Source organism: Esox lucius, chromosome 7 (genome assembly GCF_011004845.1).
Source record: "Esox lucius isolate fEsoLuc1 chromosome 7, fEsoLuc1.pri, whole genome shotgun sequence".
NCBI lineage: Eukaryota > Metazoa > Chordata > Actinopteri > Esociformes > Esocidae > Esox > Esox lucius.
In genome coordinates this window covers 46407606-46435518 of record NC_047575.1, presented here as the reverse complement: position 1 = coordinate 46435518, position 27913 = coordinate 46407606, and the positions used below count along the sequence as shown (strand labels likewise).

Genomic DNA, 27913 nt, shown 5'->3' with positions numbered 1-27913 from the left:
ACATTCAGAGAAAATGGCAGCAATATTTAGACGATTTTTTAAAGGCCGTTTTGGTTGCCTGGCATCCTTTCGCCAACCAAACCAATGATATATCAAACTATGTATCAACCGACCAAACCCGCGCAAGTCAGGGTTATGTTTGAGGGGTGTGGTTTGTGTGACGTTCTCATTGTGTTCAACATGGCGGCCCCCATAGATTTAGAGCTGAAGAAGGTAAAAAATTAAACCCTGTATTTATTCCTTTTTGAATTCAATGTTCGAATAATTTAAGTATACCGGGTACATGAGTAAAACGTTGTTAAATATATATACATAAGCGTTATATACAACAAAGCGTTGAGATGTGATGGGCTTCTGAATTCATGCACTGTCAGCTAGCTAAGCTCGTGGCGGTTTAGTGTAAGCTAGTCAGCTGTGCACTAAAACGGCCGCATAATTATTTGATTTAATTAGTCATCGATTACATTTTTATCTACAAAAATTGCAATGCATTTGCGAGACAATATACCTGAACCAGATAGGTGCAACATGTTTTGTGAAGCAGTCGAATAGAAATAGAAACACTGAATATTTCAGATAGACTGAGGACGTTTTACAGCAAAACAATTGGGCTAAAATTATTAACTCAACTCTGATGTGATATAGCTGCAATAAATCAGAAAGGAATCCTCTCGGAGAGATGAGACATCAATAATTTTGACTTGAAATCAGTTGATTCTTAGTTTAGATCTGTGCTCGTCTTATAATTACCTGTCGCAATAGAGAAGTGCTTAAAGTGACAACTTGACAGACTTATTTTAGGCCTAGTCTGATTTTGTCATGTACATAATATTGTGTTATTTATTCATGCAGGCTTTTGCAGAGCTCCAAGCAAAAATGATTGACACACAACAAAAGGCCAAACTGGCAGATCTTCAGATCGACCAGCTCACTCGCATGAAGAAACACGCCAACCTTACGCACGCGGAAATCAAAACCCTACCAGAAAACACCCGCATGTACGAAGGAGTAGGACGCATGTGAGTAGTGTTCTTGGGGTCATAATCAAAAGGAGTGAACAAATTATTAACGTTACTGTCACTTGTTATGAGATCTTTGGCAGCACTCACATGCTGACCTAAAGCATTGCTCATAGTGCTGATCTAGGTTATTCTAAACCCCTATAAACCTTTCAGATGTTATTGAGATTTTTTTTAGTGTGAAATAAGATATAATAAAAACTAATATTGAAATATTGCAATTGGACAAGACTTATTGGAAGCACTTTTGGCAGCAATTGCAGCAGTGAGTCTGTGGGCATAGGTCTCTAGCAACATTGCACACTTAGATTTGGCAACATGTGGCCATTAATTACAAAACTGTTCAAGCTCTGTCAAGTTCATTGGGGAGCGTTGATGGACGGCAATCTTCAAGTTATGCAATGCATTTTAAATTTAAGTCAGGGCTCTGTCTGGGCCGCTCAAGAACATTTAACTTCTGATTCCTTATCCACGCTTTGGTTTTAAGAGGTGAACTTGGTTTCAGCATCTCTTGGAATTTTCTGTACATTGCTCAATTCATTTTCTTTTCTATCCTGGCAAGCACCACAGTCCTTAGCAGTGAGAAACATCTAGGCCAAAGAGTTCCGCTAGTTCTGTCAGACCACAAAATGTTTTGCCATATGGCTACAGAGTGTATTAAGTCTTAAGATTTAAGACTTACAGAGAGGTTGGATACACATTTTTAATATGAATGTTTTAAAAGCAATTAAAAAAATCCCCTTACATGTGTAGTATCATGTGTAGATATGTGAGGGAATATGTGAGGGAATTGATTACACTCTTAATCCACTCCCTGTCATTTTCTTTCTCTCTCTCTCTCTCTCTCTCTCTCTCTCTCTCTCAGGTTTATCTTGCAGTCTAAAGAAGATATTAACACACAGTTGACTGAAAAACAAAAGAGTGCAGAAGAGAAAATCAAGGAGCTTGAGGTGCGCATACTATATACAATGTTGAATATTTTTAATTCCAAGTCCTCTGTCCCTCCCACAGCCAAAAGCTATGACAGCAGAGCTCCCCTCGGCCCTCCTAAGACTGGTCACGTTCTTGTTTCGACACTAAACTGATAAACGTGATCACATTAGTCTCAGACCTGATGATTAGTTGGCCAGTTGCATTAGGTGTGCCTGGGTTAAAACAACAATTTTAAGATGGTGAGGAGGCGGTGATTTAAAACAACAAGCGTTTTAGCCCTTGCCCATGTTTTGCTAAAAACTAAACTATTTTGAGAGTTACGATGGTCGAATACTAGGGTACAAATCCGAAATGGGGGCGTAGCTGCTTTTATGCTGTCTGGTCATTGGCAGAGATCAGACCAATGGCAGTGGTGTCATCAGCCAACCTAAACGATGTGGGAGGAGTGCGTGGCTACACAGCTCTGCATGAACATGGAATACAGGAGGGGAATGAGGACACAGCCCTGAGAGAAGGCGGAGCTGCCCAGCCTAATCACCTGGGATCCGCCTACACAGGGCGGAGACAAGGCCCTGATCTCTCAGCTCCACCACAGGTGGGGCACAATAGTGTTGAATCAATGAACAACATCCTCACGTGTTCCTTGGGTCCAGGTGAGAGACGGCAGACTGGAAGGGTTTGCGGAGGGGTTAGGCCAATGGCGTCTTCTGTAGCCCAGTTTGGTATGGGAACAAACTGTAGTGGATCTAAAGTTGAGGGTAGGGAGGTGGTGATGTTGGCGTCGCAGGGCGCTAGTCGTTTTGGCGGAGGACTTTCTGTTTTTTTGGGACAGGAACAATGGTAGTCCTCTTGAAACGTATGTGGACTACAGACTGAAGCCGTGATAAATACCTTCAGAACGCGTCCGGGAATGTTGCCCGGTCCAGGACACTTGCTAGGTTTTACACTTTTGAGGGATTTGCACTCGTCTTAAACGTATCCATGAAACCGGGGTGCATCCAGCTTTTGATCCAAGTCGTACGACAAATATAGACACCGATCAGACATAACATTATGACCACCTGCCTAATGTGTAGGTCCCCTGGAAAGTCCTAATGTGTATTGTCGTGCTGGAAAGTCCAAAAGTGTCCCATGCTCAGCTTTCGTGCAGAAGAATACAAATTGTCTGCCTGTATTTTCTGATAACATGCTGCATTCATCTTGCCGTCAATTTTCACAGGATTCCCTGTGCCTTTAGAGCTCACACACCACCATAACATCAGTGAGTCACCATCATGCTTCACAGTGGGGATGGTATTCTGTTCACTATAGGCCTTGTTGACAACTCTCCAAACAGTGCTTATGGTTGTGACCATAAAGCTCTGTTTTGGTCTTGTCACTCCAAATTACAGTGTGCCAGAAGCTTTGAGGCATGTCAAGGTGTTGTCGGGCATATTGTAACTGGGCTTTTTTGTGGCATTGGCACAGTAAAGGCTTTTTTCTGGCAACTCGACCATGCAGCTCATTTTTGTTCAAGTATCGTCTTTTTCCAGAGCAGCCTGTATTTCTCCTGAGGTTACCTGTGGGTTTTTCTTTGTATCCTGAACAATTCCTCTGGCAGTTTTGGCTGAAATCTTTCTTGGTCTACCTGACCATGGCTTGGTATCAAGAGATCCCTGAATTTTCCACTTCTTAATAAGTGATTGAACAGTACAGACTGGCATTTGCAAGGCTTTTTATATCCTTTTCCATTTTTATGTAGTTCCATTACCTTGTTACGCAGGTCTTTTGACAGTTCATTTCTGTTCTCCATGGCTCAGTATCTAGCCTGATCAGTGCATCCACACGAGAGCTAACAAACTCATTGACTATTCAAACACAGACACTAATTTCAATTTAAAAAGACACAGGTGTGGGAAATTCACCTTTAATTGCCATTTTCACCTGTGTGTGTGTCATTTTGTATGTTTGTAACAAGGCCAAACATTCAAGGGTGTGTAAACTTTTTATCAGGCCCATTTGGGTGATTTCTGTTATTATGATTTAAAAAGAAACCAAACAACTATGTGATCATAAATGTCTTCATGTGATCACCATCCTTAAATAATCAGTCATTGCATGATCAGTCATATTTTCTAAATCAATGCCAAAATGTTACAATTTCTGCCATAGTATGCAAACTTATGAGAACGACTGTAAAGGAAAACAGGCCACCTTCTTCCATTGCTCCATGGTCCAGTTCTGATGTTCACTTTCCCATTGTTGTAGGCGTTTTCGGCAGTGGACAGGGGTCAGCATGGGCACCCTGACTGGTGTGTGGGTACGCAGCCCCATATGCAACAAACTGTGATGCACTGTGTGTTTTGACACCTTTCTATCAGTACCAGCATTAAGGTTTTCTGCAATTTGAGCTACAGTAGCTCGTCTGTTGGATCAGACCACACGGGTCAGCCTTTGCTCCCCACGTGCATCAGTGAGCCTTGGCTGCTCATGACCATGTCGCTGGTTTACCGCTTTTCTTTCCTTGGACCACTTTTGATAGGTACACATCACTGCAGACTGGGAACACCCCACAAGGGCTGCAGTTTTGGAGATGCTCTGATCCAGTCGTCTAGCCATCACAATTTGGCCCTTGTCAAAGTCGCTCAGATCGTTACGCTTGCCCATTTCTCCTGCTTCTAACACATCAACTTTGTGGCCTGAATGTTCACTTGCTGCCTCATATATCCCACCCACTGACAGGTGCCATGAAAACAAGATTATCAGTGTTATTCACTTGTCAGTGGTCATAATGTTATGGCTGATCTGGAACAGAAGCATTAAATTGGCAGGTTCTGAGTGGAACCTGTCCTGATAAACCGCTGTATGGTCTTGGCCACCGTGCTGCAGCTCAGTTTCAGGATCTTGGCAATCTTCTTATAGCCTAGGCCATCTTTTTGTAGAGCACCAATAATTATTTTTAGATCCTCAGAGAGTTCTTTGTCATGAGGTGCCATGTTGAACTTCCAGTGACCAGTATTAGGGAGTGTGAGAGAAATTACACCAAATTTAACACACCTGCTCCCCATTCACACCTGAGACCTTGTAACACTAACGAGTCCCATGACATCGGGGAGGGAAAATGGCTAATTGGGCCCAATTTGGACATTTTCACTTAGTGGTGTACTCACTTTTGTTACCAGCGGTTTAGTATCCATGTTTTGGTTCATTTCAACTGGCATGTACTTTTGGTGAACTGTTTATGGTCATTTTAATATTGTGTGTAAGTTCATGAATATCTGTAGAAAACATCTGTTTGGCCAAATATAAACGGTGCCAAAGAATCTCTCGCGAAACTCTGAAAAAGTCACACATTTCTTTTCTTAAAAGCTCTGCGGCTGTGTGGAGGGCCTCTGTCTATTTTAAGCTGACAGTGACAGTAGCTTATCAGGAAGTAACTGAGGAAAACCCCCTTCATTAGCAGGACGTGTGAACATTTTAGATATTAGAAGTGAACGCACCAACGTTTCTGTGGAACTCCAACAGCTGTCTAATACTCATGTCATAACAGACAGGGACCCTGTGATGATCCTGCAACGCTGGGTCGGAATGGGCCGGGAGCGTTGTTGTTTCTTCAGATGCAGCAGCTTAAGTACAACTGCTGGCATGTAGTATCACCTGTGGGGATGTTATCCCGCTGTCTGAGGTTGTGAGTAATACCTTTCCTGGGGATATCAGTTATTTGGCCGAACTAACAGCCGAGCCTTCAACTTCAAGCGGTCCATGTGTGTGCGGGATGTTTCCCGGAGTCAACCATCACGTCCGCTCACCGACCACCGAGGTGTCTCCCGTGAACTCGGGGTTCCTCGACAGACGTGTTTTGGGGAGGACAGTCGATGGCGTCCTTGTAGCGCTTCTGTGCTGAGGGCTCGGGAGTCCGAAATGGCCGTGTCTGTCCTCACGTGTCCAATTGGTCGTTTCCAGTTGGTGTCGGGTTTCCTGTCCAGTTCTAGTATATGCAAGGCAATCTAGATGCTGAGATGTGTGGCGTGTTAAATGCGCTGCCGTGCGGCTGTTTAAGTTGACGGTTAACTTTTCTGGAAGTGGGTTGATCTTAGGAATATGGTGTAGGTAGTCTTTGTGAGGCCTATGGCTGCTTACAGGGGAATACAACACTGGAAAATGAACTGTTCAGGTTGCAGGGTGTTTTTGTCCAGTTCTGCTAGAGGGCTGTTGCCCTGGATGGAAGGGGTCAGGCATTGTCTTTACGGAATGCTTCCTGGTTGTGGAGTCAGGCAGCATCATAACGGATGGCAGGTAGACTCTGTAACTGATGCGTACACCCGGATCAGGATGGAGTGGGAGTTGTTTGTCTTTTTTCTTTTGTTCTTTCAGCTGCCAGAACTGTTCCGCTGTCCACATGTGATTGTGGGACCTGGGGGTGATTCCGCTCAACTTTCAGCTTAGCCCCCAAGGGGGACAGTTCGGGCCGTGCGTTTTCTGAAGTCCACTTCCACCTCCCCTTTTTGGGCTTTGTGAAGTTCGGTCATGTTTTGTTGTTTTGTTGTTTTGTTGTTTTCACTCAATTCAATGGGCTTTATTGGCATGAATGTGGCAATTTTCAACAATGTTGCCAAAGCATTTTACAATCTAATAAGAAAAAGATTAATACAATTATCATTAAGATCATGTTTAAAATAAATACAATTAAGTGTCGGTTGGTAGAAGTGCACTCCAGTCCGACTAACTAGAATTCTTTCACCCCCACGACGTGTAATGTGTCTCTGGTTGATTGGTGTGAGATGTATGATCTCAATGTGACTTTTCCGCCCTGACCTGGTCGGAACGTGGCCCAGGGGGACGAAGCTGCCAAAGGCATAAACCTACGCTCGGTATCACGGGAATTGTTGGTCACTTAGAATGGCATCAGCTGGAAAAACAAATGCTTCACACTGTGGTTCTTTATCTGCTTCCTCCTGGTGGAAACCGGAATGTGTCATTTGGCTCAGTGGGTATCAATCAGCAGCTCTTTTCAGTCCTCTTAAAACCCATTCCCTGAGCCAGACCATGCCATCGGCTGGCTTATTGACACGCAGTGTTGGATCAATAGGCCCCTTTAAATGTATCTGAAGTGCCGCCCTGAATATATCCTTGTGTTTATATTAATATTTCTGATACACTTCAGGGAAGGAAAGTTGTGTCCGTTGCAACTTAATCCACAGGGGTGCATGTGTTCTGGGAAAACAAGGGGAAGTGTAACTTCTTTGGACACCTGTGAGGTCCCGCTTAAAACAATTGAGTCTGTTTAAGGCAACGCAGACCTCCCCTGACTCATACCAGGAGCAGGATGACACAGGGACATGTCTGCCTATGTAGAGGAAGAAGACCGTCCACGACAGAGCGGAAGCGGAAGCGATTGAGGTTTAATACTTTGAGAGACCGTGCTCTTGTCCAGCCAGTAGCGGGACGTGATTGCATGAACAGGACGTCCATTGTAATGGGTTCCATTCAGGGAACATGTGTTCACGCTACCTAGTGCCAGAGGGGTAATTACCCCACAGGATGTGATGAGCAGGCAGTTACCCAACTCTCTCCTCCGTCTGGGAAGACTCCTCTGTCCCGCTGGCTGGGATAGGCCGTAAAACAGACACAGGTTAGAATAATCCCTGCCATGCAAACATCGTTTGGTCTGGTATATCACTGTCATTAGACATGAAAGCCTTATCTCAATCCACGTTGTTTGCACAACAACTTCGACATTCCGTTCACTAATCTCTGTTTACCCAGAACCCTGCTTCCCGAACTCCTGTCACCAGTCACTTTTGACGTGAAATTAATTGTGTTGACACAAACGCCCAGAGTGGGGTGGTAGGCACCTTTTTACTATTCGGTTATGTTTGGCACAGTGGTGTGGAGAACGCAGGGACTCGATGCTGGTTAGGTGGTTGTGCGCTGGAGGGCCTCCGTTAGACAGACGACACGTCCCAGTGCCCTGAGGGACTCTGACGCTGGAGACCACAGCAGCTATGCAACATCCCCCTTGGCGTGGTGTGCAATAGACCGGCGCGACGAAGGACAATTAAAATGTCACTGTTGCTCATCAGTTTGATCTCACACTCCAATATACAAGGAAATCTAATCCTTATTTGAGGTTAAATTGAGGAACAGATTCATAACCAAGGAGAGCGTATTTTAGTGTCCTAATTATTTGCACCCCCTCGAAATTCTTAAGGGGAAACAAATCTAATATCCTCCCCTCTCAGTCTGTTATTGCACATACACATTCAAGGGGTAACCCACTGGCCCCGGTCGCCCCAGTCATGTTGTTCTTCAAACCGTGCACGTGAACGGGCCACACTGCAAAATAGCCCGTTACCTGTGTTCTACCTGAGGTATCGTGTTAGTTCACAGCGTCGGCAGGGTGTAATGGAGTTTGGGGGCAGGGTTATTCCCTGGGGGTAGGCAGGATCAGGGTGGGTGCTTGGCCAGCATGTATGCAGCGGGGCGGAAAACATTGCTTGAAATCACCGCCGCTTCTGCGTCGTGTTCTATCACGCGGCAGAATGCTTGTTGCCGTCATCTGATGTTATTGAAGGCAGTAATCTGTCCAAACATGTCTGAGATGCCAGAATGAAACCCACTAGCATATTAAAGATCCCGAGTAGATTAGCAAACTGCACCTCGTGTGGATAAGCTAATATAAGTTCAGGTTAACTCCGTTTTCACCCGATGAAACTGGAAAAACATTCTTGTTCCAAATCCGGACGCGCCCCGCCACCTCAGCGATCGTCGGTCAACGGCGAAGCACTCATCTTACCAGACCTGTATTAGAAACAAGCTCAAACGCATTGTTTGGCTCTCACATACTTTCAGAAATCGGATGAGACTATGTCTGTAGGTAACTGAAAGGAATCTTTTTTTTTTTTTTTCTTTCTTTACTTTTAACTCTGTTACTGCCCACCTCTGGCGCACAATTGACCCGGCCATTCATGAGTTCCCATGGACCAATGCTACAGCATGTCTGGGTCACAGACACTGTGGAGGTTGTCACTGCTAATGGAAACGTTTCTCCTCCAGGCCAGATGAGTTAGACCAAGGTTGTGTTGCGGCCTGGGAGAGGCTGTCGTTGTGTCTGGTTGCTGGCTAGGTCCTGGCTCGACTCCACGGCTGCCTGTGACGTAGCCCTGGTTGGCTGTCTCTATCGTGGTTCCGGCATCGTGGTTCAGGGCAGAGAACCTCACATGTGGACAGGCCGTGGGCAACGCTCTGTCGCAATAAAACCGGACAGGTCAAATGGCTGTCATCTTAACTTAACTTTGCAAACCCCCCCCCCTCCCCCTCAGTGGGTTGTATCCCATGGTGACCATCCCGACAATTACTAATTTCGCATGACTCTTTGGAATGCACCTTTTCTTTCTTTCATCCTCACCCTGTTTTTCGAAGAGACCACACAGCAGGGATTGCCGGCACCAGTAACTCACAACGCTTTTAATCTTGCCTGTGGTTGACGTGTGCCTGTGCCTGACCTCATCATCTCCCTGGTGGGCGTTGTGTGAGTTTCTATGAGGTGATGTCATCCGTCTCCCTACGGCCCGACCTTTGGCGTTACCCGACCCTGAGCTGAGACTGAGGGCATTAACTGGGGGTCGCGTTCAGCAAGTCACCCCCGCGGGGACGGTGCCACGGAAGGCCGACGAGTCTGTCGGTGTCCTGTGGTCTGACTCGTCGTGTTTTCAACAGGTCATTGTTTACAGCGTCAACAGGGTTTGATGGGGAGGAGGGGTTATTCCCCTGGGGGTTGGCAGGATGAGGAAATGCTGTTGGGCGGTTTGGATGCCACGTAGAAAACCGTGACGATGTATAATATTTGTGTGGGTGTGTATATATTTGTGCGTGTGTCTGTGCGTGCGTGCGTGCGTGCGTGCATGCGTGTGTGCGTGTGTGTGTGGGGCCATTTCCTGGGTGCAGTGACAGACTGGGCCCTGGTATATCATCCTGTTCCAAGAACCTGTTATTTGCTTCCTCTTTGGTTTCTGTGCACATTGTTGGAAACGTAAATGGAAAAATGAGTCATTTAATGTCAAGGAATCACTGGAATTGCCCGATATTTCCTCATTACTGAATGAATTATTCAGTTGACATTTGTCCTAAACATTGCATCAACGGCCTCTCGCGTGGCTTCCTGGGTCCAGCTTTTTGTTGTACAGCCTTTCTGCCTTGTCATTGGTGCCCCCAGTGAAGTCACCGGAGCTGGTTGTCACATTCATGACAGGGTCCATTCACTGTACAACAAGGAGTCATTGACCTGATGGCTACCCACAGAAATGCCAGAGGATCTCACTGACTTGACCAGCCCCCCCCCCTCCCCAGAAGCTCAGCATTAGATGAGGTAATATTGACTCCATGTCACTGCCTGTGCGGGTCAACGGGGGGCTTCCTTTAGAGCTCCGGGTATTTGAAATTGGGGGGCTGCTTAAGCATCTTTAGCTTGGGTAACATCTGACCGAAATGTCATTCTGGAAGGGTCTGTCGGGTGTTGTCGAAGTACGGTGCATGTCTTGGTTTGTGCATGCATGTGTGGGTCTGCAGGTTGTGTTTGTTGTAGACTGCGTTTAGCAGCTAGCCGGGTTCAGCGCGGACGCTCTTTCCCACGGCTAGTCCGTGGGCTCCGCCGAGGGGCTCATCTTAGCCACAGCGCTGTGAGGCGTTCTGGCCTCTCAAAAGGCTGCTTGTTCTGCTCTTGTCCGTGTCTGGTCAGTGGTCAGAGGAGGAAAAGAGCATCCAGGCTGCACCCGATCGCCGTCCAAGTGCGTGGGCCCAAAAGTGCGGCCCTTTTTTTCTTTCTTATGACTGGTTATTTTGGTGTGTTTGCCACAGAGAAATACACTGTCTTTATTGCCTTTGTACAAATCAGATGACCGGCGCTGTGTGAATACACCTACTGGGGCCTGAGGTGGGAGAGCCTTACCGCTACGAGGTGTTGACCACTACGAGGTGAAGGTAACTACGAGTTCCTGCAGATGGAAGAATAGGTGTCTGTGACTCAACGGATATGAATCACTGTAGTCGCTGAGGTCTGTGCCTAATCTGGTGGCTTTTTGACCTCCAGAGCACAGCCAAATATTTCCACTCGGTCCCCTCCCTGGCATATCTTAAATAATTAACACAAAGATCCTCCCAGGGCGTTGGAACGAGAGGCATAGGGGGAGGCTTTATGAACTGTTGTCTTTGGAAAATCAGGTGCAGAATATTGTTAATTACCAAAACATTCTCATTTCCAATATAGGATATTAAAACAGCTGTAGAACACTGTTTATCTTCCTCATTTCTCTGCCTCCTATTGTACCATTGTTCTTCAACCTTATTTTGTTCTTAAAGATCCCGGGTTGCTAGCACACTAACAGACTAGGTTCTAAAATGAGTCTTAACAATAGAATCTGTGTTCTGAGGTTTTCAAACCAGTGCTCCCCTTTGCTCCTGTGTTTACAGAAGCCTCAGCATTCTCCACATTCCACAACGCCTACTTCAAAGTATTACTTTAAGGCAGAGGTCTTAAGATGTTGACACGACATGACATCACCTATTCTCAGGAATATACAGTAGCTTTATCTTTCTGTGGTTCAACACTGACTAGGTAGTATTTCCATGAGTTACTTGGGGAATGCTTGAGAAATAGTTTAATAGAGAACTCCGGTACACTAAGCAACTTTCCAAATTAAGGAGAAATGGGCTGTATTTTGGAGGAACACCAGGGGGGAGGGAAAACGACAGTTGGCCCCTGTCACCATGGGGGGGTCCCATGGTGGAAAGCGTAGACGGGTACACTAGACTCCAGCAGATTTATTGAGTGGCTGTACTTAGTGGGCCCCTTTATTAGGTACTCCTAACTAGTATTGGGTGAGACCCCTTTTCCCTCAAGAACAGCCTGAATGGATCAAAAGGTTCTAGGAAACATGGCTCGGGAGTTTGGTTCCGTGCTTTTTCGACCGCATCGCGCATCCTTGTTCAGCGCCGATGCTGCAAAACTCCTGTTCCACTTCGTGCCTAAGGTGGTGTATCGGGTTCGGTTTTGGGAACTGCATAGGCCAAGGGAGTGACTGAAGTCCCTGTTGTGTTTGTGGAACCAGGTTGAGATGATGTGTGTTGTATCACGTGGCGTGTTGTCCTTCTGGGAAACGTGTAGTTAAAGGAATGCGTGTAGTTGGCAGCAACGTTTAGGTACGCCGCGCCGTTCATTTGGTGTTGGTATACCGTCACACCAGCACCACTGCTGGCCATATCCGTCAACACACACAGCAAGAAGATTTTTTTATTTTATTTGTCCGACCAGCCGCCGTTTTTCCAAGTCTTCACTTGTCCATTTTGTTGATCGTGGGTATTGGGGCCCACAACCATGTTCGAAATATACCCCCCTGCGAATGAATGCCGGGGCCTCCCCAGATATTTGCACCCAACGTCCTGCGTGCTCGGCAGGGTTGGTGGAGGTGGCGCCACGTGATTGGCTGAGTATTAGAGCGGTGCAGAGGGGTCAACAATCCAGAGCCCCTCTTCGACGGCATTGCTGACCCTTTTTTCTATTGTTGTTAGTATGCATAGGGGCCATAAAAATATGAGTACTGGCAAGTGGCTTACTTGCTTAGTTCACGACGTAACGGCCAAGATGTCAGGAGTGGAATATGGACAGCCAAAGTACGGTTGGCATTCTCCAAGGCCACATTGATTGATCACTATTGTGAAGCCCCAATATGTTGACAGAAAATATAACTATTGATCACTGCAACAGCAGTAAGCAGTCAATTAGGGATTTTTACATTTTGTTTGGAAAGATGAAGTGGAGTGGAGCTGAAGCCTCATTTCATGTCTCAAAATCCATAGCCAGTATCGACCAAAAGCAAATATGAAGGTTATTAAAAGGCTGCTGTGAACTGACACGACCACTATTACACAGTACAGTAAATGCACTTAAATGATGGTGCATGAAATACAAAGGGGGAACTGTTAAAAGGGCTGTAATTCCTACACGCTTCAGTGTTTATGGATGTGACTACCCTCAAATTAAAGCTGACAGTGTGCACTTTAACCTCTTAGTCATTATTTCATTTCACATCCAACGTGCCGGAGCACAAAACAACCAAGCTTTGTGTCTCTGTCCAAATGTGTATGGACTGCTCTGTTAGCCAGTCAGGGACCAGTATCCCACCCAGCTGTCAGCCGGTCTGGGACCAGTAACCCACCCAGCTGTCAGCCGGTCTGGGACCAGTAACCCACCCAGCTGTTTTGGGGAAAGACATGTTTTCGAGTTCCCAAAACAGTCAGATTGTGCTCCACATCTGATCCATGGCTCAGGATAGCAAATGGTGATTTAGTAACAAATCATTGCCCAAACGGATGTCATAGATATACAGTAAAGATTACCATGTCAGCATCACGTTGTCTTCCCTAGAAAAGGGAAGTGTTCCCAATGCTTTACTCAGATTATTTTATTCTACCATGTAAACTGAGTAAGAATGTCCTCATCCATAGCAACATGGTGACGTCTCTCTCTGTTGCCTCTCCGATGCTTCTGAAGTCCCTGACCGAACCTTTACTTGGTCTCTCCACAGCAAAAGAAGACGTACCTGGAGCGCAGTGTGAAGGACGCCGAGGACAACATCAGAGAAATGCTCATGTCCAGGAGGGCCCAGTGAGATGAAGGCCCCAGCGCGACCTTTTGACCTTGTGGAACACTCCCCCTGACTGAAGCACAACCCGCCACAGGAACACTTGGAAAGGAACCAAGCTGGTCCCAGTGTCCAAATTGTCTTTTTCTTTTTTGTGCTCCGCGTCTGATCTAAAACATCTGTCCTGTTAAGTTGTGATGAACTAAGGCCCTCGGCCGGGCCCGTCGCCCGCGGGACGTTCCCTTTTCACTTGTCTGCTCGTTATGTTTCTGCTGCTGTTGGCTGAGTCTGTAATAAAGGGGGCCTTGAAGCGATGAAGGTGTCGTGTTTTATTTCTGCTCCCCGGTCGCCTTGCCAGCGTGTGCGTCGCTCGACATGTGTGTTTGTGCCAGGAGGTTCTGGACTCCTGACGTGTCCTTTCTCCTGTTTTTCTCTCTACACCTTTCGGCCATCTCTACACCTTTCGGCCATCTCTACACCTTTCGGCCATCTCTACACCTTTCGGCCATCTCTACACCTTTCGGCCATCTCTACACCTTTCGGCCATCTCTACACCTTTCGGTCCATCTTCCCTTTTACTCATCTCTTTGTTGTATTTAGGTTTTTCGCTTTCTCGTCTTTTTCATTATTCTGTTTTCTTAAGTTCTAGTCTAGTTCTCATAGGTCCTCCCCCCATAATTCATCACTCTCTTTCGCCTCACTATATCAATGATCGTCTGGAATTTTTCAGTCATAACTTGTGGCTACGATGAGGGTCATAACCTGAGTATTAGCCAAGATCTGTTCCAGACTTCCCCCATGACTTCCTCCAGCCTGCCTCTCCTGCGTCAAGCCAGGCAGTGACTGACACGTCTTTCTGTTTGTGATGGTGTGTGATGCAGGAGCCCGGGTGTGTCTTCTTGAGTAATATCCAGATTTTAAGTGGAGGCCTGTCCCCTAGGATTACACGTTCCAGTTGGGATGAAAGGAGATTTCAGATGAGACACCGCTAGACAATGGAGGCAAGCACATTGCAGTGGGATTTAAGTTCAAAACTGTTTTATGGGTGGAGACCAAATAATTTTTTTTTGTGTTCACTGGTTTGTGTACTTAATGGATAATGGTTTGTATATTCACTGGTCTGTCAACTCACTGGTTTGGGTTTGTATACTCACTGGTCTGTCAACTCACTGGTTTGGGTTTGTATATACTCACTGGTTTGTGTACTCACTGGTCTGTCAACTCACTGGTTTGGGTTTGTATACTTGCTGGTTTGTATATTCACTGGTTTTGGTTTGTACCCTCACTGGTTTATGTATTAACTGGGTTATGTATTCACTGGTTTTTATACCCACTGGTGCAGATGGAAGTCCTGTTGTAGAACATGGATTCATGCCTTGGTGCATGAGGACCTCTTGTGGTTATTGGGAGTCACATTTCGTCAACGTCGCTGAACCTGACAGTTGAAGCAGAATGTATCACTGGCTCAATCCTCTGTCATAAACAGCATTCCTTACATTTTTGGCCAGAAGGTCAATTCCATGAAAGTATGTATTTTATCTCCCCTTTTAGGCTTTATGGAACAAACACTGTCATGAATCTGTCTTCATTACCATGTCTCAGATTTCATGATATTAAGTAAGATCATGCAGTCCTGTTTCTTTACACTTGTATAAATGAAACAACCCCTTTTAAGATGGGAGGAGTTCTCTACCAGGCTTACCAGAAACATTATTTCCCCTCATCGCACCCAAACAAAAAACCTAGAACAGGGTTAGGCAGCTGGGTTTCGTGCTAGGACAAGACTTGTTGACCCCTCGCCTAGATGCAATCGCAATCTCTTGCTATTTTGACATAATGAAATGCAGAATTGCTAACCATTTTACTACATTTTCAGATGCCAACCCACTATCTCTAACCCCTAGTGGTGTTTTCTTGACCCCAGGATCTGTTTAGAATTACCGTGTCAGCCTCCCGATCAGAGTGGGTGAGTAAAGTCCATCTGCACAGCAGATTATTAACCTGGCTAATCTGGTCCCCTCAACCCCCATAAAATGGGCTGATCTGGTCCTTCATAGGGGTGAAGTCACGTGTGTTGGCTGAAAAGGTGCCTTTTCCCCAAAAGGACCCAAAGATGAAGCACCCGGAGACACAACCCGAGCACAAGGTAAAGTTGCAACTGAATACCAATTCAGGACTTTGTTTTGTAACTGTACATAATCTGTCATAACTGGAACCTGAGCATGTCGTGGCTGAGTTAATGTGTGCTAGAATTTTATTTCTGCGAAGTGAAGTTTGTTTTTCTGTTTGCGTTTTTTTGGGGTAAAATAAGAAATGAAAGTGTAAAAATAGAATGGTTTGAAACCTCCAACTGTTACGTCGTGATTGACTTGAAAGGGTAGGTCCATACTTTTCATTCTGTTTCCATGTAAATAACCATTCAGTAGACACTGTTACCATGGTAATTCTGGGTGGATGATGACTAGAGGATGATGGTCTGGGATGAAGTCAGGATATATGGGGCTGCTGCAGACCAATCCATCCTATACCTGATAGCTGTCTGTGGACACCGAACTATAGAAGACACCTCACCTTGCCGCTAATATTGTAATTGCAACACCAGGTAGAAATAGTCCATTCTGAGCAAAGGATCATGTGAGAGGACTGAGTCTGTTAACTGGGACCCTGTGCCAGTAGTCTGGCACAATGACTTGTTTAAGTTGAAGACATGTTGAATCTGTTGCTCCAGCCTACTTTGACAACTTTTTGCATCCGCCTCTGAAAACAGTCGACACCAAGGAACCATAAAGAATGGCCTCGATAACACAATCACTGGTTGGAACATAATCCAGGCCCGTGTTGATCATTCATGGAGAGCTCCATTAAAATGAATGTGCCACTCCAGCTGTCATGGCTGACTGTTGTGCCTCAGAGGAGACGGGGCGGCAGTATGTGGGACAGTTGTCAGTCGTCTGACGCGGGCAGCGTGTCTTTTTCTTCCCCGTGGTGTCTAAGAGCTTTTGTCTTCCGTCATTCCCCTGTCTGTCTGCTTTTAAGTCCTCGTGAGATGCAAGTCAGCCAGTGTTAGTTTGGATGTTTGACATTCTTGAATGTTGTTTGTCTTTCGAAATTCAAGTTGGGTGTGTGTGTGTGTGTGTGTTAGAGACAAGTTAGTCAATGTTAGTTTGGATGGTTGACAGTTGTTGAATATAATTTGTCTTTCCGCTTTGGGAGTCTTGTCTATGCCAAGTTACACATGGTCAGTTTGTCTGTGTGAATGTCTGTTCTCCCTGCCAGGGGCGTGATGTCCAGACTCAGACAGAGGGCCTGGAGCAGGGTCCAGAAGGAGGGAAACTGGAGGCAGAGATGCAGCAGCAGTCGGGCTTTGACATGATCTACACTATAGAGGATGTCCCACCATGGTATCTCTGTATTCTACTGGGCCTGCAGGTATACAAACGCTGTCTCTGTCTCTCTGGCTGTCTCTGTCTCTCTGGCTGTCTCTGTCTCTCTGGCTGTCTCTGTCTCTCTGGCTGTCTCTGTCTCTCTGGCTGTCTCTCTGTCTCTGGCTGTCTCTCTCTCTCTGGCTGTCTCTCTCTCTGGCTGTCTCTGTCACTCTTTTCCTCTCATACACATTCTACCTTTCTCTCTCTGGCTGTCTCTGGCTGTCTCTCTCTCTCTGGCTGTCTCTCTCTCTCTGGCTGTCTCTCTCTCTCTGGCTGTCTCTGTCACTCTTTTCCTCTCATACACATTCTACCTTTCTCTCTCTGCAGCCCCACCCTCACATTATCAAGACGTATGACTCAACATGTTCTGGGTTCTTCAGTGGAGTCTTTCTCTAACATCATTAACACTATATGAAATATTCTATCTTAATACACTGCTCAAAATAATGAAGGGAACACTTAAGTCACACATCGGGGCTCAATGAAGGAAATACATCAAATCACAATCACATTTTAGATCTAAATCTTTACTGTACATTGTGTAATTTGTTGAGGACAAAATGACGTAACAACGGTCAGTGGAAACCAGAATCGCCAAACGATTGAGGGCTGGATTCAAACTCACACTGAAAGTCAAAGTAAATTGAAATCACAGGCTGTTCAAACGTGTGTGAATTTCATCACGGCAACTCATAATGTGACTCAGTAGTGTGTGTGGCCCCCACGTCCCTGTATGCACTCCGGACTTCGTCTGGGCATGGTCCTGATGAGATGGCAGATGGTGTCCTGGGGGATCTCCTCCCAGACCTGGATCAGGGCATCAGTGAGCTCCTGGACCGTCTGTGGCGCTACTTGGCGGAGTTGGATGCACCAATACATAATGGTCATCCAGGAACTGCCCACACAATCTGGTCACATGAAGCCGGGCATTGTTCTGCACCAGGAGGAACCCAGGGCCCACTGCACCAGCATAAGGTCTGAGGATGGGTCTGAGAATTTCATCCCGGTGCCTAACAGCAGTCAGGGTCTGTGCGACCCTCCAAGGGCATGCCTCCCCGGACCCACCGCCAGTCCGGACTCTTTCACGTCTGTCACGTGCTCAGTGTGAACCTGCTCTCATCTGCCAATTCTGGTGTTCTCTGGCGAATGCCAATTGAGCTGCACGGTGCTGGGCTGTGTGCACAGGTCCCACTAGAGGACGTTGGGCCCTCATGCTACCCTCAAAGAGTCTGTTCCTGACAGTTTGGTCAGAAACATGCACACCAGCTGGAGGTCATTTTGTAGGGCTCTGGCGGTGCTCCTCCTGTTCCTCCTCACACAAAGGAGCAGATACCGTTCCTGCTGCTGGGTTGATGACCTCCTATGGCCCTGTCAAGCTCTCCTCGTGTAACAGCTCGTCTCCTGGTATCTCCTCCATGCTCTTGAAACTGTACTGGGAGATACAGCAAACTTTCTAGCGACATCACGTATGACTGTGCCATCCTGGAGGAGCTGGACTGCCAGTGTAACCTGAGTGGGCTGCAGGTACCGCCTCATGCTACCAGTAGTGACAAGGACACTAGCAAAATGCAAATCTAGAGAAGAATCAGTCAGGAAGGATAAGGAGGGGCAATTGTCTGTGGCCACCACCTGCAAAACCATGTAGTTATTGGAGGTTGTCTTGCTTTTGCCTCTCCAGTGTACCTGTTGTCACTTTCATTTGCACCAAATCAGGTGACATTGATTTACAATCGTTCATGCTTCCTCATTGGAGAGATTGATGTCCCGGGAATTTTATTGACTTGGTGTTATACTGTAATGATTACGTGTTCCCTGAATTTTTTCGAGCAGTGTATATACAATTAGTATTTTGCTCTTTTGAATGGAACAATATGTTTTCTGGTCATTGTCTTCCATGTTTTCCTTTGCGTCTTTTAAAAAGGAAACTGTTGTTATACTCTGTTTTCCGTTCATATTTCACCAAGGCACCCTAGTTTTTGTGAGAAGTCTTCGTACAAGGAATGGAATTTTAAGTTCATATTAAGAAGCGTATGGTAATATGTGACAACCCTGCATGCCCTGACTCAGGATCAATATCTACCTTACCTTTGTTGTGTTAAGTCCTGTGGGTCTTTCCTTTTTCATGGTCAGTCTCAAATTCAAAAATGCACAGGTACCTCACTTATTGCAAATGTTTGAGGTCGGAAAGCTTACAGAAAAACCAGCGCACTATTCTTGTTTGTATTACTAGTCCTGTATCAGCCTCTAGGCCTTCATCAGAGCTTTATGGTCAGTCCTAAAATAGTCACTAGGCTACTTCATACAGTAGGCCTTTGGGGTCCAATTTTCATGTTCTTTCCTCTGGCCACTGATTTTGGGACTTGGCGGTTCTATAACCTCCAATACTATTTTCACCGATTGTGAGAGACATTGGTTTCCTTAGTCCTAAATTCAAGTTGCAATCGGTTACCTACAAAATATATTAATTTACCCATTGGGCAAAAGGTGTGTTTTTCACCAGAAACCCCACCCATCACCTTTTTGTAGAGCTCCTCCCTGGTGAGACCCCCCATATCGCTACGGTGATAACAGCGTGTCTCTGCCCACAGCACTACCTGACATGTTTCAGCGGCACCATCGCTGTGCCCTTCCTATTGGCTGAGGCCATGTGTGTTGGACAGGACCAGTACACCGTCAGTCAGCTGGTGGGAACCATCTTCACCTGCGTGGGAATCACCACACTCATACAGACCACATTCGGTGTCAGGTGGGTGCTGGAGGGTGCTGGAGGGTGCTGGAGGCTGCTGGAGTGTGGTGGAGTGTGGTGGAGTGTGGTGGAGTGTGGTGGAGTGTGGTGGAGTGTGGTGGAGGGTGGTGGAGTGTGGTGGAGGGTGGTGGAGGGTGGTGGAGGGTGGTGGAGGGTGGTGGGGTGTGGTGGGGTGTGGTGGAGTGTGGGGTATGGAGATGTAAGGTGGTGTTGTGTGTGATGTGTGTGTGTGTATGGAGATGTAAGGTGGGGTGATGGTGTGGGTGTGTGTCATGGTGTGATGTGTGTGGTGATGGTGTGGTCTGTGTGTGTGATGGTGTGTGGGGTCGTGTGTGTGATGGTGTGTGTGATATTGTAGGGGTGCGGTCTGTGTGGAGATGTAAGGCAGGGTGGAGTGTTATGTGTGTGTGGTGATGGTGTGGGGGTGTTTTAGGTCTAACTATACTCAAATGTCCCCATGAGTATAGTAAAACCAGAAGAAATTGGACTCATGGAGACATTTTGCTGGTGTGGTCACGTTTTATAGATCAAGCAATGGACCAAAAGTCCTCACAAGGATAGTAAAGCATGAACATTGTGACCTGTGTTTTATCTTCCATGTGTAGGTTACCTCTGTTCCAGGCTAGTGCTTTGGCCTTCCTCATCCCTGCCCAAGCCATCTTAGGGCTGGAAAGATGGAAATGCCCTCCTGAAGGTGCGTCCTCTCAGTACGATCCAAAGTCAGAAGAATAAGGCCCAATCACAGACACAACCTCAGTAATGGACTACTGTGCTTTGCCACATTCACTTGCTAGTTAAATCTAGGTAACTAAGACATTTCCCACTTGGTAATTGGTAGAATGCTGAAAGTAATTCATTAGAACCAGTTAGCAAGTCAGAATTGTAGTGGTTTCTTAGATCCAATCAGGAATTGACCCTGGACTCTGTCTTCCCGTAGAGGAGATTTATGGGAACTGGAGTCTTCCTCTGAACACTTCCCACATCTGGCACCCAAGGATAAGAGAGGTATGTCCTGCCTTGTCTCCGTGGCCGTACATCCATTAGCTATGATGTCTCTGGTTTATCAACCCTGTCAGAGACTTGGAGATGAAAAAGTCCCCTCATGGTACTAGGGACGAAAATGAACCAATCCTGTGCCTAGTATTCTCAGACCTGGTAGATAATAGGTCCAACTAGACCACTGGCTTCTGAAAAGGTTTGCGTGGCACACCTTTGCCAGCCTGGCTAGTGAAACACCCCCGGACAGACCATCCCCAGACAGACCTGATGATAAAACCAGTTGGTCTCCCTCCCTTGTAGATTCAGGGGGCCATCATAGCCTCCAGTGTGGTGGAGGTGGGCATCGGCCTGGTGGGTCTCCCTGGCCTCCTGCTGGATTACATCGGGCCCCTGACCGTCACGCCCACCGTGTCTCTCATTGGCCTGTCGGTCTTCCAGACCGCGGGGGACAGAGCTGGCTCTCACTGGGGCCTCTCAGCACTGTAAGGCCACAACCCGTCCCCTGTGGGACTGTTCAGCGTCTAACATGCAAGGTCGTGAAAGCAATTGAATCCAACCACCTTAACGTCATTACTCTCCATCGGTCGGATGTCTTTGATTTGGTTCGAGCGTGGCCATATGCACTGGCTAACCGGGTTTCTCTGCCTCCTTCCAGGTGCATCTTCCTAATCGTGCTGTTTGCTCAGTACCTGAGGAACTGGGCTTTTCCTTTCCCTACCTACAACAGAAAGAAAGGCTTCGGCACCACCAGGGTCCAGATCTTTAAGATGTTCCCGGTTAGAAACCAAACAGACCAAACGTCACCGACACTCATCTGTCTGGTGGGGATGTTGGGGGTGATGACATTTTCCTCTCCCCATCTCCAGATCATCATGGCCATCATGGTGGTGTGGTTGCTGTGTTACATCCTGACCCTGACCGACGTGCTGCCCAGCGACCCCAGGCGCTACGGACAGAAGGCCCGCACCGACGCGCGTGGTGACATCATGACCCTCTCGCCTTGGTTTCGAGTACCCTACCCCTGTAAGAGGCCAGCGTCGCCACTCTGACACACTCGCTTGACACACTGGTGCTGTTTGGACACGTGAGCCAGAGCAAGGGTCAAGTAAAGGATGAGGGTGACACAGGCAATCTACTAGCTGCTTGAAGACGAGCTTTAATATACTATTTAATACTTGTCCATTGCCTCTCATCCTGTCGCATAGAGGAATGACTAAGACTGTTTAGACTGGTCTTGTTGCGTAGAGGAATGACTCCGACAGCAGTTTTGACTGGTCCTTTTTTATTTCCCTTCAGGCCAGTGGGGTTTGCCCACAGTCACCATTGCAGGAGTGCTGGGCATGTTCAGTGCCACACTTGCTGGAATTGTAGAGTCAATTGGGGACTACTATGCCTGTGCCCGCCTCTCAGGGGCACCCCCGCCTCCTATCCATGCCATCAACAGGTGAGCGTCAGTCTTCCACCCAGGGTTTTGACTAAAGACACCCGGGTTTTGGTTGGGGCTGTCTTGGTTGACACGCCTGTGCAACATCGCGTGGCGGTCGGGGACAGTGCCTCTGGGATGGCAGACCGGGGTGGTGGTCCCTCTTTTTAAGAAGGGGGACCGGAGGGTGTGTTCCAACTATAGGGGGATCACACTTCTCAGCCTCCCTGGGAAAGTCTATGCCAGGGTGCTGGAGAGGAGAATTCGGCCGATAGTAGAACCTCGGATTCAGGAGGAACAGTGTGGTTTTCATCCGGGCCGTGGAACACTGGACCAGCTCTATACCCTCTGCGGGGTGCTGGAGGGTTCATGGGAGTTTGCCCAACCAATACACATGTGTTTTGTGGATTTGGAGAAGGCATTCGACTGTGTCCCTCGCGGCATCCTGTGGAGAGTGCTTCGGGAATATGGGGTCCTGGGTCCTTTGCTAAGGGCTGTCAGGTCCCTATACGACCGAAGCAGGAGCTTGGTCCGCATTGCCGGCAGTAAGTCAGACTTGTTCCCAGTGCATGTCTCCGGCAGGGCTGCCCTTTGTCGCCGGTTCTGTTCGTAATTTTCATGGACAGAATTTCTAGGCACAGCCAGGGGCCGGAGGGTGTCAGGTTTGGGGATCACACGATTTTGTCTCTGCTCTTTGTGGATGATGTTGTCGTGTTGGCCCCTTCAAACCAGGACCTTCAGCATGCACTGGGACGGTTTGCAGCCGAGTTTGAAGCGGTGGGGATGAAAATCAGTACCTCCAAATCCGAAGCCATGGTCCTCAGTCGGAAAAGGGTGGCTTGCCCACTTCAGGTTGGTGGAGAATGCCGGCCTTAAGTGGAGGAGTTTAAGTATCTAGGGGTCTTGTTCACGAGTGAGGAAAGGATGGAACGGGAGATTGACAGACGGATCGGTGCAGCTTCTGCAGTAATGCGGTCGATATATCGGTCTGTCATGGTGAAGAAAGAGCTGAGCCGCAAGGCAAAGCTCTCGATTTACCGGTCAATCTACGTTCCTACTCTCACCTATGGTCATGAGCTTTGGGTCATGACCGAAAGGACAAGATCCCGGATACAGGCGGCCGAAATTAGCTTTCTCCGCAGGATGGCTGGGCGATCCCTTAGAGATAGGGTGAGAAGCTCGGTCACCCGGGAGGAGCTCAGAGTAGAGCCGCTGCTCCTCCACATCGAGAGGGGTCAGCTGAGGTGGCTTGGGTATCTGTTTCGGATGCCTCCGGAACGCCTTCGTGGGAAGGTGTTCCGGGCCCGTCCCACCGGGAGGAGACCCCGGGGAAGACCTAGGACACGCTGGAGGGACTATGTCTCCCGGCTGGCCTGGGAACGCCTCGGTGTCCCCCCGGAAGAGCTGGAGGAAGTGTCTGGGGAGAGGGAAGTCTGGGCATCCCTGCTTAGACTGCTGCCCCCGTAACCCGGCCCCGGATAAAGCGGAAGAAGAAGATGATGATGACCCGGGTTTTACACCTCCGTGGCGGACCAATGTGCTAGAGTCTTCCCTTGTGGAACATGGGTACTTTTTTGTCTTTTGTTGTTGTCATGAATTAACGGTTGGGTCATGTATTCTTCCTTGCCAGGGGCATCTTTATAGAAGGTGTGTGCTGTGTAATAGCTGGGCTGCTGGGAACAGGAAATGGCTCCACCTCCTCCAGTCCCAACATTGGAGTCCTGGGAATCACTAAGTTAAGGAACCTTTGCTCTGCCCCACTTTGTTCCCAGACATGTAGTTGCACATCCATTTAGTTAAAAAGCACGTAGTGTGTAGATATGTAATCTAACATCCTGTATGGGTTATGTATATGTCCAGGCAGAGTCAGCCATTTGCAGCAGATACAAGGATTATTACTGTTATCTCTAGTGTGAAACTTTTGGCACAATGTAAATCAGTTGTCATTATTTCCTGGTAATTATTAACCAGTCGGCTTTACATCTACCCCTGGGTCAGCGTTCGTTAGCGAAAGACGAGCTGATCCCGAAGGTTGAGCAGGTTCACGCCGAGTCACACTGTGAACTGTCCGTCTATAACAGGTTGGCAGCAGGAGAGTGGTGCAGTATGGAGCAGCCATTATGCTGGTTCTAGGAACTGTGGGGAAATTCACTGCCCTATTCGCATCGCTGCCTGATCCCATTTTAGGTGGCATGTTCTGCACGTTGTTTGGTGAGTCACTGTCTGGCCCGTGACCTCCCGGCAGAGATCTCTCACACAGGGTTTTCTCTCTCTCTCTCTCTCTCTCTCTCTCTCTCTCATATCCACCAGGTGGGGGTATGGTCACAGAAAGCTCACCTCAATTTCAGATGAGGGATCATGTGCATGTTATGTCACTAGCTAAGAAACACAGACAACAAGATATATAGAAAAAAAAGAAAGAAATATAACAACATCACTAACCTCCATTGTCTCTGTGTTTTTGGGCGGTGTCTGACCTGCAGGCATGATCACGGCTGTGGGCTTGTCCAACCTGCAGAGTGTGGACCTCAACTCCTCTAGGAATCTCTTTGTCCTTGGCTTCTCCATGTTCTTTGGCCTAATGCTGCCCAACTACCTGGATTTGCACCCAGGATGCATCAAAACAGGTGGGCTGCACGCCTGAAAGGGTTTTATGAGAAGACGTTCATCTCCACATGCCGTTAGATTGCTATGAAGCGTTATAATAGTGTCAAGGCTGCTGTATAATATGTTGACGTTCTGAATATTGGCTAGGATCATTCAGTGGTAAATATGATATTGTCCTCCACAGGTGTGGCGGAGTTGGATCAAATTATCACTGTGCTCCTGACCACAGAGATGTTTGTTGGAGGCTTCCTGGCCTTTGCCCTGGATAACACCATCCCAGGTATGCATGCTATGTGAGAGGGCAGCCACCTCTCGCAAACAGATGTGTTCTGCACAGAACCTCCTGGTCGCCGCGGCAGCCACCATTCGGTGGGATTAGCCGTTGCTTTGTATTTGTTTACATGTCACCACGATATGGCGCTGTGGGATACATCAGTCTTTCAATTCACCCCAACCGTTGCCTGTAACTACCAATGTTTGTTTAAGTGCCTGCGTGTGTGTGTGCGTGTGTGCGTGCGTGTGTGTGTGCGTGTGTGTGTGCGTGCGTGTGTGTTTGTATGTGTGCTTGAATGAACCTCTGAACAGGCACAAAGAAGGAGAGGGGGCTGCTGGACTGGAAGGCGGATGAGAGTGGGGGAAGCTCTGTGAACATGGATTCCTATGACTTCCCCATCGGCATGAGCTGCGTTAGGAAGGTCAGCTGCCTGCGCTACTTTCCCATCTGCCCCAGCTTCCAGGGCTTCAGGCAACGCATACGGACGGACGACGTGCAGGAAGACACAGACGCAGAGTTAAGGAAAAGTGTGCGCATGGACACGACAATTACCGTGGCCTGCACCCGAGTATAGTGCCTCTCCACCGATTCATCTTCTAGACCTTCTTATGGGTTTTCGTAGGGGAGTGTTTTTCGCAGTTATTTATTGTTTTGGTTACTTACGGCTGTAATCGGCTGTTGAAAATCAGGAGCGTGTGCAGTCAGATGAGTGAGTGGGAATGGTGGTGATGTTGTGAGGCCATAATTAATTTCTCAGACCGGGCTATTATTTATGAGAGCACATTGCTCACCACATTGATTTAGGATGTTTGGTATGTTGTCCCGTTTTCTTGTTCACCAACACCCTGGGGGTTTATAAGCATTATGTTTCTATGATCTGTGTGCTGAAGAACAGTGAGGCAAGTATAAAGACAAATCCTTACATTGTTGTAGCCTGTGTCAGAAGAAGCAGACAGAACATTAACAGTGGTTATTTATTAAGGCTTTATTGTGTACAAAATAAAGAAATAATGTTAATTTATCTCTTCTGATGATCTGAAGTCAAACCAATGTGTGGTAATGCAAAACGTATAAAACAAAAGTATAATTGATTAAAACATCCCTATTTTTAATGTAAGATGTTTGTTTACATTTCTTTGTGTTATAATAAATTGAGTTGGATTAAACGGACGATGAATTTACAATCTGACTAAGTGCTGCAAGAACGAAAATCCTCATGCTTGAAGTTAAGAACAGTGTCCACCCTAACAGGGTTAAAAAAAAGAAAAGACAAGAGGCTAGGATATATTGATCTATTGAGGAAGCACCGGACCAGAATCTGTTACTCATTGATTTCACTGTGACACGATGAAAGATATTGAATTTCCCATCCACGTTACACCCAGAGTCTTTTTCAGGGTCACTAATGTCTGTTGCATTATGGCCTGGCGATGAGTTTGTAATCTGCCAACAACAGCTGCAATGTCAGCTTGTTCAGACCACACCTCAAGCCAACAATGGTGACACAGAAAAGATAACAGAAGCTTATGCCGGAGGTAGGAAACATTTTGATCCTATCAAGCTGTGGTTATTTTTACAAGAGATTTCACTCTTAGTGTAAAAAAGAAAATAAAAGATTCACAAAAAATATATTGCTCTGAATTTCTTAATAGAAATTTGGAAGAGGAAAATCTGTTTTTAAATAGGTGCTTTGTTTTCATTGATATTAAACAACTAGACATGATGAACATTATCACTGGAAATCTTTTGTGTTAAGAAAAAAAACATCTTAAGCTATAGTAAAGGTTTCATCAAGTATCAGCCCACAAAGGCTTAGCATCCATAGCAAAGAAGGGCTTCAGGGAACCATCTTAAACATAATTTGGAACACATCTATCAGCAGCTCTCTGTTCTCTGACGAAGTTATAATCTAAACTAATAGTATTAGGAATTTGCACATTTTAATTCAGCCAGACAGTATGTCTCCCAGACACCAATCCGATCAATCCCTGGGTAGCCCAGGCCTGCCCACTCCTCAGTCCTTGCATCTGAGCAGTGGCGTGGGTAATGTCGGGTGTCACGTCGTCTCAGGGCCCGCCGTGAGGCATCTCTTGCAGATGGGCCTGGATGCAGAAGCCCTGGGGTGTGTAAACGCCTGGAAACTGCAGCGGAGGGAAGGACACGGCGCACGCCTGGGGCGCCACCGCGCTACACAGTGGTTGCTGTGGCAACACCACCTCCACGAACTGGCAGGTCTCCGGATCAAACAGCACCTTGCGCTGAGGCGGAGGGGGGAGTTGAGTCGGGCCCACGTAGAAACATCTCCCGGGCCCCATCTCCGGGTCCAACAGCGCCTGAGATCCAGCCACCTCGGGGAACCCGAGGCCTGTGCTTCCCTGCCGGTACTCTGGGCTGAACGGGATCATGAAACCCTGCGCGTTGCACAGGTACTGCTGCTGCTGTTGTGTGTCTGGGGAGGGCATTTTGTTCCCTGCCGTGTGAGGGGGGGTGTACCCGTCTGCCCTCAGCAGCTGGACCGGCTGGGTTTGAGGTAGGCTCTGCATGAGGACAGGGGCCCCTACAAAACTCATCTTCCCAACGTGGGTTTGGAAGGTCTGGTAGCTCATGGGGTTAGGCGTGTAGAAGAGGGGAGACATGAATGGCTGTGGTGCCCCGGCGGGGTTGAGCTGCACACGACAAGGGGAAGGTGTAGACTGACCCTGGGATCTGGGAGGCAGCCCCTGATTTTGGCCGCTGTCTTTGGCCCCGGAACACTGATACCGCTCTGGCTGGTAAATGTGTGCTGTCGATGAATAGTGTGTTGGAACGACGGGAAAACTATTTGTGGCACTTGCTCGTGGTGATTTCTGTTTCCCATTGGCGGAGCCTG

General features: G+C 47.3%; 2 protein-coding genes across 2 annotated transcripts; both read left to right on the top strand.

Annotated features, from left to right (window-relative positions):
- The first annotated feature begins 167 nt into the window (after nucleotides 1–167).
- Nucleotides 168–13883, top strand: pfdn1 (prefoldin subunit 1). The gene is given in 4 exon segments (NM_001303881.1): nucleotides 168–213; nucleotides 853–1019; nucleotides 1885–1969; nucleotides 13514–13883. Coding segments are annotated over 4 exon segments (369 nt in total). The 5' UTR covers nucleotides 168–180; the 3' UTR covers nucleotides 13598–13883.
- Nucleotides 13884–14790: 907 nt separating this feature from the next.
- Nucleotides 14791–26205, top strand: slc23a1 (solute carrier family 23 member 1). Its single transcript, XM_010871224.5, has 15 exons — nucleotides 14791–15536; nucleotides 15628–15716; nucleotides 16847–16999; nucleotides 19584–19741; nucleotides 20347–20435; nucleotides 20679–20746; nucleotides 21041–21222; nucleotides 21396–21516; nucleotides 21607–21763; nucleotides 22037–22184; nucleotides 23794–23899; nucleotides 24245–24374; nucleotides 24647–24790; nucleotides 24955–25050; nucleotides 25356–26205. The coding sequence occupies exons 2-15, from the start codon at nucleotides 15684–15686 to the stop codon at nucleotides 25616–25618; spliced, it is 1848 nt and encodes a 615-aa protein (XP_010869526.1). The 5' UTR covers nucleotides 14791–15536; nucleotides 15628–15683; the 3' UTR covers nucleotides 25619–26205.
- Nucleotides 26206–27913: the final 1708 nt, after the last annotated feature.